The 19,989-nt window shown below is 37.2% G+C and overlaps 1 protein-coding gene across 1 annotated transcript; it reads right to left on the bottom strand.

The window, feature by feature from the left end:
- Positions 1-1,831: 1,831 nt before the first annotated feature.
- LOC123650525 (keratin-associated protein 26-1) lies at positions 1,832-2,464 on the bottom strand. The gene has a single exon (XM_045569423.1). It carries the CDS (start codon positions 2,462-2,464, stop codon positions 1,832-1,834), a length of 633 nt encoding a protein of 210 aa, XP_045425379.1.
- Between the last annotated feature and the right edge of the window lie 17,525 nt (positions 2,465-19,989).

A 19,989-nucleotide genomic window follows, 5' to 3' on the forward strand; every position in this document is an offset into this window, starting at 1 on the left:
CTCAAAAAAAAGAATGTGTAAATGAATTTTGAATATTATACATTAAGGAAAATAAACAGACTACTGGTATACAAAACAAGATGGAAAAATGTCACAAGCATAATATTTAGTGAAAGAAGACAGAAAAAAATGAGTACCTCCATTATAAATTCCATTTTAAATTTCTAGAACAGGCAAAACTAATATATGGGTTAGAAATCAAAGCAATGACTATATCTGTGGACTACTGGTTAAGGCAGAAATTGGTATGTGTGTTATATTTCAACTAAAATCTCATTTTTAAATGATGTTAAAAATGAACAGTCTGACAAGATTACCAACAGATGCATGTCTGAGATAAAAGGCAGTGTGAGCCAAGGTGTGATTAGGGTAAAAGGCAAGGAGAGGGCCTGGGAAAGTTTTCAGAGAATGAGGGATACAGATGTTACAAACTCGAAATATCCAGGAGAGTCAGGCAAATAAGGCAAAAGAATGAACCAGAATGAATTTTGGAACAGCAGCATGATCATAATGACAAGAGGAGCTTCTACTCTGCTTCAGTGTCAGGAAGTCCACAGGGCAAGATGGGGACAGAACTAGAGGCAAATACCTCTTCCAAAGGGAATAGCTGCTCGTTAACTCCTGGCAAGCCTGCCTTTCCTGCTCACCAACATAGATTCTAGATACCCCAGTTCCCCAAAAGGGTAAATATTCATGTCTTTACAGCTTAGTTTTATTTTAATTTGTGAAATATATAACCCCCAAACACTTTATGTTGAGCAGAGGGGGGAAAAAAAAGTACCTTTAACTGAGACACGTTCCATAACACATGACTTCTGGTAAACTCTGTAATAGTTCAGGACTGTCTTGTTCACCTGAGTATCTCTTGTGCCCGGCACGTGGTGGCTTAGCACATAGCTAGCAAGCAGTAAATTTTTTGCTGAGTAAATCAACAGGTTGATAAATGAACTTGGACTGTGTTTTAAAAAATGTGTATCAGTTTTTAGGACAGAGCCAAAGGACATCCTGGTCTTGATAACAACGTATCCAATAGGGTGGATGTTTGTAAAAACCACATGTTTGGGGATCTACATGTAAGTGAGGATTGCAGGAGCTTAGCGTTTACAATATTGAGCAGAAAGAGATGAAGCCAAAGTAGTAGGAGGGAGAAAAACAATGAAGGAAAACAGATATCACGCTAAGGGGATTGGATTTTTATCTGATGGGCTTTGATCATAGGAAGCCATGAAGGGCTTAAGCAGAAGCTTGGTTAGGTTTGTAATTAGAAAGAACATTCCAGTGGAAGTATGTTCACTGGAAGACAGAGGTACAAGAGATCATTCCTAATCTTGTCTTTTCAAAGTAACTTCCGTAAAGGACTTTTGGGGTCTTTTAAGTACACAGGATGAGAAGTTTAAAAAGCAGCTTGAGGAATAAACTACCAAGCAATCCCCCTACTGCCAGGTGAGAACATACAGTTGAGTTATCACCTGTTCTACTCACTTATTTTGCAAGCAGTTGAGGTTGGTCATTTCTGTGTTAAAATGGAGTAATGAAATAAAAACTGTAATGAACCAGATTCTCAATTCTTACTTAATCTCATTTTTTATTGTACGAGTCAAATACATTCTTCCCGCACCAGAACAACATTGAATAGCATTGGAAACTGGTTTTTTATGTCAAGGAAAGATGAAAACAAGTCACAAAATGCAAAAGGAGGAGTTTGCGTTAGATCAGAGACAACAAAAACAAGAAAAAGCAAAAGGAAAGCTACTAGGAAAGAAGCAAAAGACCGTGGAATTGGAATTTTTTTCCTGGATCCTCAGTGTGATTCTTCACTGGAACAAGGAAGCTACTGGCCTCCCTGTGCAAAGCAAGATGGACGACAAGTGCTGAACACAGGGGTCAGAGGCTGGCAACCAGTGGACAGAGGCCCCAGGGGTCTGAGGCTGCTGGACACAACCTGAAGTGTTTGAGGACCGTAGGCCAAGCAACCCAAGGGTGGGTATCCATATGTGGCAAGGCTCTGGGGTCGCCAGCTGTTGGTCAGGCAGGTTAGGGGGCGGTAGCCACTGGACACGTAGCCTCCTATGAGCTGGCCGCTACTGAGCAGAGGGATCAGTGGACGGCAGCTGCTGGATGCAAAGGTCAGAGGTCTACAGGATCCTGGGAGGTAGGAACTGGAGATGAAGGAAGAAGCAGGAAGAAAACTGGCTCCTTGACAGGGTCTGGGCACGTAGTAAGCAGAGGAAGAACAGCAAGAGGTTTCAAGGTTGGCTGGCTGGCAGCTGGTTGGTTCACCGCAGGTCTCTTGGCAGTTGTCTGTGAGCCAGGTACTGTCTTGACAGCTACTGGGTAAGCAGACGGCATCTCCACAGCTCACATTGGTAGAGTAGATGGCGACGGAGGAGGTGGGAGGAATATGGCAGGAGTTTCTGAGGGCTCCTGAGCTGCAGTTTCCCGAGCAGTAGTTGGGGCAAGACATAGTGAGGTTTTGAGAGCAGGCTGTGGTTGAGGGGAAGAAGCGAGTGCCTCGAGCTTCACTCTGCCCCTCACTGGGCTGCACCCTTTATATATCCCTACAGGGTGGTGGTTGTGTATACAGACTCTTCCTCCTTCTTGTATGAAGCTGCATCAGAACTTTATTATAGCCCAGGAAGCGGTGTTCCCACCTCCCATAAAACTGTATTTTCATTGTAGTGCTTTCCATTGATTAAGTATATCTATAAACCAGTGTGACTGAATTTTAATAGGAACTCCCCTTCTTAAATTATCCAACCAAAACAGACACTTTTGAAGACCATGTACTTATTCCAATTATAACCACCATTGCCCATAGATTCTTAAAATTCCTCTCTTGGAATTGTCTTTAAAAGTTGTAGCAGACTTCTTTGTAACAATGGCAAATCGTCTCTCTTTGAAGGGAAATTCTATTCTTTTTGGAAACTGCTCATAGTAAGCAACTTGGAGGCAAGTGTGTTGTAAAAGAAAGGGAAAATCTTTATAAACTGTATGGAAGAAAGAGTTTAAGCCACTGTCAAATGGAAAATTTCAGTATGTTTTGCTTTATTTCAGAATTTATTTCCCAAACTTTAGCTTTGCTTTCTTTCAGAATCCTAGTGGAATTGCACTTCCTACCAAAATATTTTCATTAAAAAATGTGTTTACTTTATTCATTTAAATAAATAAATAAGCTGAGTCAAGCTGAAAACTTGGTTTATATTTAAGGTATTCTTAATATAGATAATGAAGTTAGACTCAGTTAAAACTGTGCATCTTACTGTGAACAAAAACAAATAAACAGACCCTTTAAAGAAAGTTGGACAACATGACATTTTTCATGAATATTACAAGCATGTGTATTGCATGGTTACTAATATTCCAACTGAGAAATATAATTCTTGGTTACAAAAAAATAAGATACAGTGATTAAGACATGAATTTATTTTGCTTTCTAATTTGACTCTGAAGTCAATTTCCAAAAAAGAGCTTCTAAACTGCTTCACATATACCATAGTATCAGGATAAATATATAGTTTTCCTACATTTGAGTACCTTAAAGGCCATTTGTGGATACATATTTCTGATAAAAATTGTTTGAAAATATATGATTGTGGTTAGTTCTAACTATCCCACTGTATTTTTTTGCATATTCACATATTCAATATTTCCAGTGTCTATTTTAAGGGGAATTTAAATTATCTGCTGGTTCTAAGTTCCAATTCCTTTTGGCTAAAATGTCAATTTAAATCACAACACTTCTATTTTAATGTTGGATGGACATGCCCACACTTATCAAGCTTCCCTCTGTCCAGGAGGAATAGGATCTCTGCAATAGAAGATCGGTTTCTCTATGAGGCAATGCAGGACTATTTTACTACCAGGGGTAGAAATGTAAAAATAAAATGATATAGTCTCTGAGGTTCTGTACTAAGTATTTTAGGCCAGAGGCTATTACTCTTTGATGATTTTTAACTGATGTGTGTAACTCCAGCACTTACCCCAACTCTCAGCCCTAGGCCCTCATCATCTGATGCTCTTTGTACACAGCTGCTAGAGTCTTCTTGTGCAATCCTGGCTGCATCAGCTGAATGGTGTTGGTAATAGGTACAGCCATGTTTAGCTGAACGCTTATCAAATTATGTGTTGATGCTCTTTGTGTCTGCTCTCCTCTGAAATAAGCAAGAGTCTAATACCTGTATCATTAGTACATCAACATACTTGTGTAGATGGATGGATGGATATGCACTGTATATGTTCTATGTATACATGGAGATCTTTGCCCATCTCTATTGTCTTCTCTTTTGTCTGAACACTATATTTAGAATAATACTCCTGAAATTAATTTCATCATATGACTCTTTTACTAAAAAACTGGAACTTTGTCCACAGAGAATTGTTCAAACACTTGGCTGGTCCTCCTCTGCTTGCCGATAAAGATTCTCTTCCACCTTTTTGGGTTGCCTGTTCATGTTTCCAGTTACACCTGATCCATTCTTTTCTCACTTATCACCATCGTCTCCTCACTTATCTATCCTTTCTTTCATTTGGAATAATTTTTAAATTTTATCTATCATTCAGACCTCAGGTAAATTAGCTCCTTCTTTGTAAATACTTTCCAGACCATCTCTGCCAACCTAAATCTATCCAGCTTTTAGATTTGTACAATTATCACCACCTAATTCTTTCTCATGGACTTCAGGGCTCTCTGCTTTACACTCTTGTTCTCTCTCATACACACACACACACACACACATTTTCTTTGCAAGCAAAATATTCTTTATGTGTCTTATTTCCCAACTATTACAGAACTCTTATTATCTGCTATTTACCGAGCCCTTGTTATGTACCAGATACTGTTGTATTTGTCTTACATGATTTAGATTACTTAATCCTCACAACATATCTATTTGAATCAGTATGATCATTATTCTCAAGACCTGTGAGGAAACCTAGTCTATTCTTAATAAATAATGTGCTGACCAATATCAAGGCAATCACAAAATATAACTTTGTTTTTCTTTATCAAATAAAAATTTACCTCCACTTTGTTAAGTCAATAATCTCTTGATGCAGTTTTTTCACTATCTATTTATTTTCATCTGGGAAAGTCAACTTCCAAGAAATGTAAAATAACATGAGGGCAGAAGGAAGTTCAGGGGGACTTCAAATCCTCTGTCAAGTTTTTAATCTTGTCCTTTCTAATATTTCAGATTAATATTCATTTTAGCTTGGCTTAAAGAAGATAATCAATTATCTGGAGTTAGTTTATTGTAGCCTACTATAATATAATGAAGTGACTAAAGCATAGCACCCCCTGTTTGGTGCCATGTGTAAAATCATTGAACTGTAGTTAATTCAAAGAATTGAGTAATTCTCTGATCAACAATGTAGAGTTCTGGGTAAATACAGGGTGTCAGGTAATAATCTACTTTCAAATGAATTTTCACGATATTATGGCATCTTTTACTGTGGAAACTATAGTTTATACACGATTTGAACAATATTTGCTCCCTCATTTTCTCTTCATTCATATGCAAAACTTTCCCCAGATGATGTTAGAAAACTGTTTTATGTTAATGAACACATCCTTTCATGCCCATATGAAAGATACTGAAGTTGGAGGTATTCCTTCCACTATTTATAGTTAAGCCCTTGAATTGTGTCACTTTCATCTTTATGAGATCTTTTTAAATTTCCTTCCTTTGCCTATATACTTATTTTTTATGTGAAAGACTTTTATTTTTAATTTCCTTGAGATTTTTGAGATAAATATGACAAATAAAAATTGTATACATTCCCACTAACAGTGCACAGTTGTTCCCTTTTCACCACATCCTTGCCAACACTTATCTTTGTCTTTTTATTAAATTGATTAATTGTACAGTGGGAAAGTCAGGGCTTTTAGTGTACCCATCACCCAAATAGGGTACATTGCACATTATAGGTGATTTTTTAATCTGGCAACTCACTTCCATGTCTCCACTTTGGAGTCTCCAAAGTCCATTATACCATTATGTATGATTATATGTACCCATCATTTAGCTCCCATTTATAAGTGAGTACATGTAGTATTTGCTTTTCCATTCCTGAGATACGTTACTTAGGCTAATGGCCTCTAGTTTCATCCAAGTTGCTACAAAAGGCATTATTTCATTCTTTTTTATGGCTGTGTAATATTCTATGGTATATATAAAACACATTTTCTTTTATCTACTCATCAGTTGATGGGCACTTAGGTCGATTCCATTTCTTTGCAATTGTGAATTGTGCAGCAATAAATATACATGTATAAATGTCTTTTTGATATAATGACTTCTTTTCCTTTGGGTAGATACCCAGTAGTGGGATGGCTGGATTGAATGATATGTCTATTTTCAGTTCTTTGAGGAACCTCCATACTGTTTTCCATAGAAGTTGTACTAATTTACATTCCCACTAACCGTGTATAAGTGTTTCCTTTTCACTGTGCTGAGATATATTGTTTTTTGACTTTTTAATAATGGACATTCTGACAGGAGAAATGTGATATCTCATTGTAGTTTTAATTTGCATTTCCCTGATGATTAGTGATGTTGAACATTTTTGCATATGTTTGTTGGCAGTTTGTATATCTTCTTTGAGAAATATCTGTTCATGTCTTTTGCTCACTCTTTAATGGGGTTATTTGGTTTTTGTCGTTGCTGTTTGTTTGAGTTCCTTGTTGATTCTCAATATTAGTTCTTTGTCAAATGTATAGTTTGCAAATATTTTCTCCCATTCTGTAAGTTGTCTATTTTCTCTGTTTACTATTTCTTTTGCTGAGCAGAAACTTTTTAGTCTAAGTCCTATTTATTTATTTTTGTTTTCTTAATATCTTTTTTAGGGAAGGACCTATTCAAGGTTTTGCCCATGTTTTTATTTTGTTGTTTGCTTTCTTATTGTTGAGTGTGGAGAAGTCTTTAAATATTTTAAATACAACTCCTTTATTAGATATGATTTTAAATATCTTCTACCAGGCTGCATCTATGTCTTCTTATACATGTGATAGTGAGTTTTGAAGAGCAGTATTTTTAATTTTGATGAAGTGTACTTTATCAATGTTTACTTTAGGGATTGTGTTTTGGATGTTGTATCTCAGACATTTTTACCTAACCTAATATCTTAAAGGTTTTCTCCTTTTTTATTCATTTCCAAAAACCTAGCATCTATCTTCACCAATATTTTAATCTGTTATCTTTAAGATTATCAATAATGGTTTCTCTACATGAAATGTAAATTTTTGCCTCAATCCTAACTCCATGGCACATTTGATACTGCTTTCCATACTTTCTATCATGAACCTTGTCCTACTTCAATTTCAGTAGTGCTCTAAACTCATGGTTCTATTTTATTTACATTGCAATTAATACCCCTTTTGTTGTCATACTTGTTTTGTCTCTTTTCTCATCATATTCCTCCAAATATAGATATATCTTAATCTTCCTCTTCTATTTTATCAATCTACATTTCACTTACCTAAAGTGTTCAATTAATAATTCTACATGAATTCTAAATTCGGAATCACAGGCTTGTTCCTGATCGCTGTTCCTTCATTTGTAATTGTCTGCTAGACTCTTCCACTGGGAGCAACTTACATTTTAAGTTTAAACATTTATACACACATAATGCTTTCTCCAAAGTTGATTCCTTCTCCCATGAACTTTATTTCTACTTACGGCACCAGATTCTCTTTGTCACTCATGAATACCACTGTCTATATCATATTCCCTGAGGTAAGATTAGTAGTATAATATAGTTCAGGTAATACCTCCCCTTTGGTTACAGTTATCTTGAATACTTCTGCATTGCCTACAGAATAAAACCAAAGTACTTTATCATTCAAGGCTATTTACAGTATGGTTGCAATATACATTTCCAAACATAATTCCTTCAGGTCTTCTTTATATGAAACTCCAGATGACCCTATTTGCCATTCTCAATAAATGTATCATGTACATTTCTGGTTTCCTCTTTGTTGTTTTGAATGTTCTTCCACTTTGTCTATGCATACCTATATTCTACTTATTCTTACAGTTCAGGTCAAACATAATCACTACCAGGAAGCCATCATTTCTGCCTAACCAGAAGTAATATATCTTCCTTTTGAACTCTTTTCTACTTTACATGTCTCCTAGCATATTATTTTATGCCTTATATTTTATTCAATTTGCATCTTATTTTTGGTTCTGAGTAATAATTGCATTGAAGACATTATAGCCTGATTTGTGTTTGTATTACTAATAATCCCCAACATGCTAACTAGTTTTATAAACATTTATTCCAATGATAAATAAAAAAGGCCTTAGTCATCATTTTCCTCTATTAAGTTTATGCATTTTATTTTCTCTTTATCTCAAGTATTCTTCACATCAGAATGAAGACTTGCATATAGACCAAAGTATATGATGGGAAATGACTATTGAGGAAAATTGATTAGAACTTTGCCAAGTTTGTCTTAATTTTGTTAATATTTTCTGTTTGTCTCAAATCTATTCATGTAGATGTAGATGTATATGTTCAGCTCTTTTGGCCCTTAGTTCTATTTATTAGAACCTATCATTGTCTTTGGGACAATGAGACCTTTTTATAGTGAAAGCAAAGATTTACTATAAACCTAAAAAGAGTGGGCCATAGGCGTATTATATTGCTTGTCACCAAAGTCTTGGATTTTCCCACTTAGCACACTTCACAGTCAGGAAGAGAATGCAGTTCACTTTGCAGGTCACAGAGGATGCTTGGCTTAGTTATTTCCCTACACATTAAAGCACCTCTCCTGGACTCTTTATACTCCAGACTCTCTAGACACACAGGTACTCTGAGAAGACACTTTACAATATGAAATATCATTTTAAAGTATAGAAGTTTTCTAGTTTTTTTTAATAGCACATGAGATCAAAATAGCAATACTATGACTTGTTGACAACTCAACAGTTCCACTAAAATCAGTAGGTGATCTCTGGATGTTTGGTCCTAACAAACTTTTATCCTGCCAGATAGAATAGCACTCAGAACAAATGAAAACTCTGAATTGGCTAAAACATTTGTTTACACTGAAGCATTACTTTATAACATTTTATAAAAGATAGAGAATCACTCTTCTTCAATTCAGAGACTGACATTTACGTGATTCAAATCTTTATCCTGATTTCTATCACAGACAATTCCCATGTTCTGGTAAAATAGTTTTTTCTGCAAGTTTTCTTATGTTTAAAAACTTCTCATCTCTCTCTTGACTAATATACCTCCAGATATAGGAAATTAATTTGTGATGGAATTCTCCAAAAACCTGGGAGTTGGTTATTATAAGTAGCTGCCTTTCGTCATGTTAGAAGTAGGAAAAGGAGATCTGTTCAACTCTCACCTACTTTATCTCACCTAGAGTCCTTCTCCAGAGGAATGCAGGGCCATTTTGAAAATAATGGAGGACACTTTCCTCTCTGAAAATCCTGCCTATGGATTGGATTATGTAGCAAATGACCCTTTAACCTAAAAAATAAAATCCTGAATCAATAGGAACCTTGCATGTGATATGAAACATCACTTAGACTACTGCGGAACTCATTTTATGATAAATAAAGTAGTAAATTTCATAATAATCATCCAATGTCTGTCATTTTAACATTAGGTTTCACATGAATGAACTGAGTTCAGGTTTTATTTAATGGTTGTGCATAAAATCAAAGAAATGAAAAACAAAGTCTCAAACTAGAGGGCCATGGGTATTACAGAGCATTGGTCAACTACCCTGCTTGTCCAGTGCTGGCTTTCTTTTGATGTACTGGCTTGGAAATCAATACACTAGAAAAATAAATAAATTGTTGCCAGGCTTAATGTTCAAACCAGAAATAAGTAGCTGGTTTTCTTCTATGGAAAATTTAATGAATTTTCAGCCAAAAAAAAAAAAAAGAGGGAGAGAGAATGGGTTAGACATCCTAAGTAGTCACAAGAATGCTGCACTCTGCTGTGATGACTCTGGATCAATTATGCATCCATCTGCTCCCTTTCCACACACACTCACAAACCTTCCCATCTTCCCTCTGGGTGACAAAAACACAAGGCTGACAGTGACACAGCTTTTTTTAGAAGAAGGAAAAAGAGAACCTCACAGACTAATTAATGGAATTTGAGGGAAGTTCATTGGAATCAGTAGTGAAAATGATGACCAAATTATATGCTTAAAGGGGTTATATATAATCTTCCACCTTATTTTCTGTTGATAAAGTGGAATTGTGGAAGTGATGGAAAGCTGATTTGAAATGGGTTCAAAGTTGGGTCAACAGTGCCTTGATTTGAGCAAGGGAACTCTAATCTGGCAGTCAGCCTCAAGTTTTGGCCAATGTAATAATTAACACAAAAAATCATCTGGGTGGGCAGAGCTTCCATCCTTTTTCACATAATATAGAAATGTCCACCTATATTGAGCTTAAAATGGGGAAAATCCACTATTGCTATGAACAGAACTAGTTAAATGGTTAGAAGTTTGGCTGGTTCTCCTGGGGGAGAAGGAAGTGGGGTGGTCTTTCCTGTGAAGGAAGAATGGGAACAGTTGGTCCAACTCTGGGCTCGGCCCCTCCTGCAGCCTGACAACTTTAGATCCATTTGGAGATGATGATAAAAAGCCAGTTTTTACAGTGGGTTCTGGCTGCTACAAGGGAGCTCCTGTTCTCTTAGGGAAATTACCCTGACATCGCCAAACTCCTGTGGGACACCACAGACGAGGCACTGAGTGCCTTGGATTGGGGGTACCGTGCCAGAGAAAATGAACCGTTTGTAGAATGAGAATGAGAAACTGATTCTAAGACTTCTAGATAAATTCTTACAGTCAGCCCCACCACACTGGAAAACTTTTCTAGGCCTTATGTTGAAACTGGGTGACTGAAAATGAGGTGCTACCTTCACAATGGAGCAGTAGATGCTCCACATTAAAAAATGTGTCTTGAGTCTCACATAGCCAAAAGGTGCAAACTTTGTGGCCACAAAGCAACGTGGCTGTGACTGTTGAGTCCAAGTAGTTCCAGGGCTTAAATAAACGGTGCTAATAAGGATGATGTTACTGCCTAACATAGGACACTGGGTCGACTAAAAAATTAGAATTTTGTTTTGTTGAGCCCCAAGCAGATGTCTTGCTGCCCCAAACTGAAAGTAAAGACACCATTGGCTTTCTGGTGGCACTCTCCTCTCTCTCTCTCCCCCTCTCTCTCTCTCCACACCCACTATTCTCTTCCTGCCTCTCTACCCTGACATCAGTCACTTTGCAGAAAAAGATGATTCAGCGTAAGACCAATGTCTATATTTCTGCAAGGGAGACTGCTTAGATTTAGCTAATGGGGTTTTGGAAGAGATCACAGTGGGTGAGGACCTTTGAGCCAATTTAGTGTACAGTCATCCCCCAGTAGCCCTGGGGGATTGGTCTGAGGATCCCCACAGATGCCAAGTCCATGGATGCTCAAGTCGCTTGTAAAAAATGATGTAGTACTTGCATATAACCTGGGTACATCCTCCCATATACTTTAAATCATCTATAGATTACTTATAATACCTAACACAATGTGAATGCTCTGTAAATAGTTGTTATACTGCATTTTTTAAGTGAATAATGAAGAGGAAAGAAGTCTGTATATGTTCAATACATATGCAGCTATCCACTTTTTTCCCTGAATATGGAAAAAATGAAAAATGTTTTGGTTGATTGAATTCACAGATGCTGAAAGCACAGATGTAGAGGGCTGACTGTACTTTTGCTGTTGTACGTGTTATATGCCTATAGTTCCCGATTCCATAAATTCCAAAGGGGATTCTCTTGATTGACAAGAAGTATGTGCAGAAGTGCTAGTACCTTCGTGGCCTCTGTGAGCTACAAGTCACTGTGATTGATGATTTTGCTGATTGGAGCCCTGGTGGCAGGGAGACATCTCCACCTGAATGCTGCTTAGAGTCCTGTTAGTAGTGTCTTTACCTGAATGCTGTCTGAGACATATTAAATAGATGTGGTTGCAATCTCTGGAGGTCAGACTAATCAGAGTGGTCAGCACAATACCATACTCATAGGAAGATTCCCCAGAAACTGCAGTATGAAGACAAGGATTGGGTGTTTTTTGGGGAAAAAAAAAATCCCCATGAGTCTCTTGCATTTCTGCGTGTCTTGAGAGCAGACTCACTGGTTCCTTTTGTTCTGAATTGTTGTTTTAAGCATGTTTGTATAGTAAACAGCCTTGGAAAACAGATAAAGTATTTCTGGGGCAAATGCTGGGCATACTTACTGTCTACTATCATATCTAAGATCCATGTGTCCTCAGCTCAGAGTTCCTCTACTGTAAAGCAGCTTACACCTTAGCACCTTATGCAGGTGTCACCTGGCCCTGGGGGAACTGGAGCTCAGGGAACTGGTGCAAATGCTAACACTGGCCTCTGCTATTGCCATGAATAATAAAGGTCTTTGTCTGTGACCTAGGTTTCTCATGTCTTCTGCCAGCATTCATGAAACTATGATAAGCTAACTTGTTGGCATACAAATAGGGTAAAATACCTGACTTTTGATGGTTCTCAATGCCCTTTTCATAGATTTCTGTTTTCTAGTTGAAATTGTGGCACTGGGGTGTCATCACCACCAACTCTATTGCTTTGACAATGATTTAATAAGACACAGAAATTTTACTAGAAATACAATAGTCATAAAAATATTTAAATATTGGTGGTAATTTATGCAGCAGTAAGTAGTAGAGATTAATTGAAGCTATTAGAAGATAAAGAAAACAACTTGATGTCGTATTGAAAACACATCTTAAAAGCTCACAAGGCATTAAAAGAAAAAGCTGACAAAGAAAAGAAACAAATATGAAAGGTGGTTTAATTAATAAACAGTCTTAAGGCTGACTGGCAGAGCAATAAATGAGTCTACAAGATTTTTCTTGAAAGCAATCCAGCCATATAACATGATCTTCCATGAAACTACTCACCCCCTTCCACTATGCTAGGTAGAAATGTTTGGATACTTTATTTAGAAATTAGTTACTATGAGGGATTACTCAAAACAGCTCAGGGTATAAGGTATGTAAGGCAGGGGCAAAAGCTTTTGAATATATAGCTCCTTTGTTACTAAGCAAAGGCATTCCACTAGGGGTCAGCAGTCACAAAAGCCTAACCATGAAAGAGCCACAAGAGCCAGCCATGAGACCCGTGTATCCTGCGGCTGCCTTTGCTGTCCATGTAGCCCAAAGTTTTGAGTGAAGATTGTTGGGTGGAAGGAACTAAAGACACAGGAAGAAAAAGGCAGAGGATAATTGTAGGGGAAGCTCTGGACACATCACAAGCAGAGGGGGTGACGGCAGTGGTTTCTCAGGAGCTGGGTACACCGCATGCTGGTTGGCAGCTGGTGGCTCCTCTTAGGTTTCTTGGCAGTTGTTCAGGAGCCAGGTGCTGCCATGGTTGCTATAGTCTTAAGAAAGGACATCGTTGAGGGTCACAGGGAAAAAAGAGTTATGAGAGGAGATGACAGAACCAAGGCAATAACCCCTGAGGGAATGACAGCTGTAGTTTTCAGCTGAGCAATTATTGAAAGACAAGATGACCTTAGTTTAGATTCTAGGTAAAGCACCCACCCTTACTTAGTGCTTTTTCCCCTTCTAGGAGCTGTGGCTTCTAAATTTTTTTTTTTTTTTTTTTTTTAGTAATGGTTTTTGGCATCCAATGCAGGCTGTATGCTGACTCATTGTTTCAAAAATGGTTATGAACATAACTCAATTATTTAGATATTAGGGAAGATAGCTACTTACTGCCATGAAAAAGTACCTATTGAATCTCTAACGCAAGGAAACTATGGTCTTATTTACCATTCACCAAACCATGCATTTAGAGAAACAATATTCCAATCTTTATTAAAAGTTCCTTAGAATTCTATGGATAAATAAAAGTTTATTATACCTGGCATATTAACTTAGGATAGGCCTTGTTTATGACTTAATAAAGGTTTTTATATGTATTGTATGTGCCCTTTAATGTACATACGGGGCTCACTAAAAACTATTGTGCTTAGTACATTTAAATACTTTTAATAAACTTATCATGAGGGATACTTCGAGGCACAGTCAATGGGTCACTGGAATGAGAACCAGAAGCTTTGAGTTCTAGCCTTGACTCTGCTGCTAATGAACTATATGAACTTGAATAAATCACTTAGCCTCAGCTGGTGTATTTGCTCAATTGCATATGAGTGAGGCTCACTAAAGATCTCTCACACACTTAGATATACTTAGAATTCTGTGAAAACACAACTGTAATAGAAATGAAGCAGCATAAGAAGACAACACGGAAAAATGATCAATTGGTCTTTGCCACAAATACATAGGCCGTTAGCATTTCACTCAGATACCTGATGGAAGTATGGGGAAGACTTAACTCTGATTAGACATCTTTCAGAGCAAAACACAACTGGGGCTGATATTCGTCCTCTGAGGCAAGCTCAATGGCAGAGTGTAGAATATTGTTTTTTGATTGCCTAGCATTCTGTTTGCAGCCTCAGGGCACCAGAGCACTGGCCTTAGATTAGGAGCCCCTCTAGGACCTTCTCAAGATCAATGCTTTGATCTGAAGTCATTCACTGCAGGAAATTAAACCAGACTCCTGGGGACCAGGCCACCATCAGCTATAGCCTCAGGGATAAGGGAAACTGGGAGCAGGACCCCTTTAAGCAAACTGCTGAACAAATAGAGACTTGAAAAATGAAAGAACGCTGACACCTGTTTCTATTTTCTCAGAAAGATGTATTTCTTTCAGTGGCATTGGTGTTTTACTTTGCTTACGGTAAATCTGATTGTTAAATAAAAACATGGTAGCATTTGTGAATACCAATAGAGCTAAAATTTAGAATTTATTTCACTCTCGGTTTAATTTAATAAAATATGAGGTCTAGAGGGAGAATCTCAACATGCATTATTAGATTGATTTCCTTACATATAGAGCATCAAAGTGAGGGTAGCTACTGACAAGGGGGAGAGAAGAACAACAGGTAACAACCTTACTGTAAATTTTGACAGTTTATAGTGGAAGAGGGCTTTTTATTCCAGGTATTTTACTTTGCACAGCCAATTTAAGTAAGGAGCATGAAACAGCCCATGAAGTAATGGTGACAAGGCAGTACACTTCTAAGGGAGGTGCTATTCTTAGCCTTCTCTTTGATTTTCAGTCTTCTTTTCTCATTATCTTTGTCAATTAGTAGTTACTGAATTCCTGCAGAGGCATTGACCCTGTACTTGAAACAATACCATATTGAGTAATGGAAGAATAAAAATTGACTTAACCATTTTCAGACATTTACCCTTGAGATTTCTTTGTTCTTGTGTCTCGATGCAACTACATTGGTTTTGCCTTTGGGCCTCAAGGAACAACTCTCTTTGAATTCCATTAGTGAGTTCATCTCCATAAAGCTGGAGAAAACTATACAAAAATTCAGGTAAATAACTTGCTACTATGCAATTACAAAAAGTTTTGTGTATTTTTTTAAAGTTGAGCTTTAGATGTTTACAGAATTTGTACCTATGCCTATAGTGTATTTTACACCTCATCCAGGTCATAGCTCTGATATAACCAGAAATAATGAGTTATTAATTGTATAAAGAAGTATAATGCTCTTGTTGTGTTCTGGCTTTTCCTTTCTAAACTATTTTTTTGATCAATTATCATTTGAGTTCTCATGGAAGAATCTAGACCAACTCTCTAGGTGAAAGAATTTCAAGTTGAGGGAATAAGTTGGACTCTTAAAAGTAGAAACAGGAAGCAGAATTAGGGAAGGATATTTTGGCTTAATGAAAGGTGTGAGTGATTCTCACCCAAAGTGGAACAAAGTTCTGTCCTCATGTCCCATTAGTATCTACAATGAACTCAAAATTTCAAAAAGAAATATTATTTAACTAAAAAAAGAATAGGGACAAAAGGGTGTAGAAAATGAAATTACTAACATTAAGATAATAAAGCTTGTATTGTCTGAGTCCATACTACCTAGACCCTTTTTCTGGAACCTAAACTCTGTCAATTTCACAGGATTTGAAGTTAATATTTGTTCTTTTACAGGATATTTCAAGTGCATAATATTTTACAAATCTAATGAAAACATTCCTATTTCCTTTTTTATATTTATTCCTGAGTTATAAATGAGCCATCCAGTCTACTCTACTTAGTTCTCTGGTCGTCTTCTCTTTAGTATCACAACAATACAGTATAATCAGACCAGTCATTTTCAGTCAAATTATTTGTGCAGACCCTCCATATAGCACAGATATTTCCCCCACATCTGAAGCTACTCTAACGACTAGAAGGGTAATACAATTAAGATAGCCAGGGGTTATGGCTCAAGCCTTAAATTCCAACTCACAGGTTAAAATCCTAGTTCCACCATTTACTACCTGTACTGGGAAACTTACTTATCTGTGCCTTTGTACTCACTGGAAAAAGGAGGATTAAAAATTGTACTTATCCTATTGAATTATTTGAGTTTAAAATGATAATGATAAGATATGTACAAAATGTCTGGTAAATAATAAGCATTCAATTAATAAGAGAGATTCTATAACTCTTTACACAGTATTGCATGGGCAAGAAGATGTTCTTGATAGTCATTATGCTTGACTTCTAGGAGAAGAAGCATGTGGTTAAACTACCCAAGTCTTGAAGAGTCTAGGATACCAATGCAGAAATCCTAGCAGAGTCTTTCTGCTCTGTCAGGAAGAAGTCCTTGATCTATGAAGAATTCTCTGTAGCATGTAGCCACTGGGTTGTTTCTACATTGTTTGAAAGTGAGTACTGCATAGAATATCCAGGTTTTATCCCATACTGTTTACATCCTCTTTACATGAAATAGTGATTTTCTTGGTCTCTGCTCTGGAGTTAAAATGCATTATAGACAATCATAAAAATGAGCTCAAGTTGAGGTCAAAGAGACAAATATTAGATGAAGTACAAAATGACACCTACCATATATTGCATTATTATGTGCCAAACACTCCAGTAAGCATTTAATTGGAATGATGTCATTTAGTTGTCACAATCACCCAATGAATTAGGTATTATTATCTCCACTCATTATCTGCAATGAAGGAAATGAGTCTCACAAATGTTAATTTGTCTCAGGGCACACAATTATTAATTGAGAGAATTTGAAATTGAGCAAGGTCTAGTCATAATCTAAGGCTCATGTTCTTCCCCTTACACTGAATTTCCTACCAAGGTCTCTTTACATAATCATACCATTTCCTGTTTCAATATCAAAACTCTTTTGCATCAATTTTTCCCTTTGAAGAGTTCAAGTGTGTTCCATGTTGGGTTATATTAAATCTAGCTCCTTCTACAGCTAACATCTCCTTAAAGGAATGGCCAAGCTCCACCTGGAAAGAATGATTTAAGGTCTAGAAAGTGAAACTTGTTTAACACTGGTGCCTCTCTCTTGGCACACTCCTGCTCCCAAAACACACACCACACATAGACACTTTTCACCAAAATCCTGTTTTCCCAACAAGCTACACCCAGTATAGGAACATATACTTGAAAGGCACATGAAGTGTCTGTGTTTTTGCTATTTTCTTCAGAAACAGTGGCTCAGATGAACCGAGCTCTTTCCAGATAATCCAATTTAAGTTACGTTAATAACAATTCTCACTATGAATGAATTTCATCCATGTTTGCATGATTGGCTGTAACTGGAATCCTGTGAAGCTGCCACGAGGTGGAGTCTCTCTTTATTACTGTCAATGCTGTCTTCCTGCCATCAGTGCTATGGCCAGAGCTTTCTGTCAATGTCTCTTGCTGCAGGGATGCTCTGCTGTTGTGGCTGTCACAGGCTCTGCTACTATTGATGGGATCCAATAGCGTTTGGTCTCTCCCAGCTCTCCTTCAATTCTACCCCTCTGCAGAGCACCTGAATAGGTGGTTCTTTATAGATTTTAGGTTTAAACCTTCCTCTTTGGGTTGACCTGTGTCTAGCCCACTGAATTAGTCAGGGTTGAGGAACAGAACCAACAAGGGGTCTGTGTGTGTGTGTGTGAGCGTGCGCGTGCGTGTGCGTGTGTGTGTGTGTGTGTGTGTGTGTGTGTCTATGAATGAATGAAGAGGTTTATTATGAGGAATTGGCTCACACAATTATGGAGGCTAAGAAGTCCCATGATCTGCCTCTGCAGGCTTCAACCTGGAGACCCAGGAAAGCCAGTGATATGATTCCAGTCCAATTGTGAAGACTTGAGAACCAGTGGAGCGGATGGTGTAAATCTCTGCCCAAAGGCAAGAGAAGATGGATGTCCCAGCTCAAGCAGGCAGGCAGGAAGCAAAAAGGAGCAGATTTATCTTTCCTCTGCCTTTTGTTTTATTCAGGCCCTCAATGGATTGAATGATGCCCACTTACATAGGGGAGGGCAATCCACTGAGCCCACTGATTTGAATACTAATCTTATCCAGAAAACCCTCACAGACCTGCCCAGAAATAATGTTTAATCTGGGCACCCCCTGGCTCAGTCCAGTTGACACACAGAATTACCACCACACCCATCCACAGAACAGGCTGGTAAAAATTATCAATAGCTTTAGCTTTGTCATAGTTTCAGAGATACTTGCCAATCCACTTCAACTAGGGCATGTGCTTCTTAATCATCCCTTAATAGATGATGCTGCTTGCATTTTCCAAAATACAAAACAACTAATCTCTCTTTTGTTGCATGAGTAGCTTTCCTTATCTGTCATAGATTTCTGGGTGTATTTAAATTCCTGCTACCTCCTCTATACTGAGCCTCTGAGTTAGTTGTATTGCTCAATCTTACCAAGCATGAGCATCTACTATACACAAAGTAACTCATTAAATTTCACACTTTCAATTTATTAACTCATTAAGCCTCACAGTGGCCCTATAATTAACATCTCAATTTTGAAGCTGAGGAAACTGAGGTCTAGAGTGGTTAAATAATTTGCACATAGCAACACATTTGAATGTAAACAGCCTTCACTCAGCAAAACTAAGATTCCGATTCATGGGAATTTGTCTTCAGAGGCTGTGCTCTTAACTACCACCTTATGTTCCCCTGAAAAATGAAAGATTCAATTTCAGAGCACACCTAAAGCTTCAGAATATCTAAACTACCTAAACAAAATTAGTGAATTTCACACATTCTGACTCCATGGTCTTATGACCCTCATATTGACTATGTTTCCCGTCTTCTGTTGACTGCCACAAATGAGTTATTTTCTTCTGGTTTATACTATGAAAACTATGGTAAGGGGCATGTTTTCTTTTTTCAAATATTTTTACCATTTTCATCAGGTTAAAAAAACTTCATAACACAGAACCCACAAAAGTGTTGAATAAAAATAATAGTGTGACAATTAAGTTTATAATTCCAAATGAAGTAAATTTATTTAATACAAAGGACATTTTCCCAACTTAAAAATTACTTGAGGAATGGTGAACACAGGAATAAGAGTAACAGGCATAGAGTGAATTAAAGATGCTAAACTTAAGCTCATTCAGTTCAAAGCGTTCATGCTTATAAAGTCCATGGAAGTAAAATTCAAAATTCTCTTGCATATTTCAAGTAATAGATTCAATCTCATGTTTAACTTAAGAGAGTTGTGATTCAGTGGCTAAAATAGTGGATGGCCACTATTATCATAATCCATAGGACTAGGTGGGCTTGTAGGTCTGTTTTAGCTCCAACATATTATGGATTTCTGATAATGGTGGCACATTAGCTAATAAGCCAGATTCAATGCTAAAGATTTCCATAGAAAATAACTAGTAGCCAAAGTGTAACTTTTTAAGTATTCATGTTATTCCCCAGCTGCAACTCTTACTGTTCTATAACAAATAATGTCCTAGTAATCTAAAATAATTAACATGATTCCCAGCTCCAGCTTCCACCAAAAGTGTCCAAAAATGAAAAAAAAAATTTGTCTTTGGAGACAGTAATAGAAGACATGTTCGTGTACTTACAAACACACACACAATATTTTGTAGTT

Source organism: Lemur catta, chromosome 1 (assembly GCF_020740605.2).
Source record: "Lemur catta isolate mLemCat1 chromosome 1, mLemCat1.pri, whole genome shotgun sequence".
NCBI lineage: Eukaryota > Metazoa > Chordata > Mammalia > Primates > Lemuridae > Lemur > Lemur catta.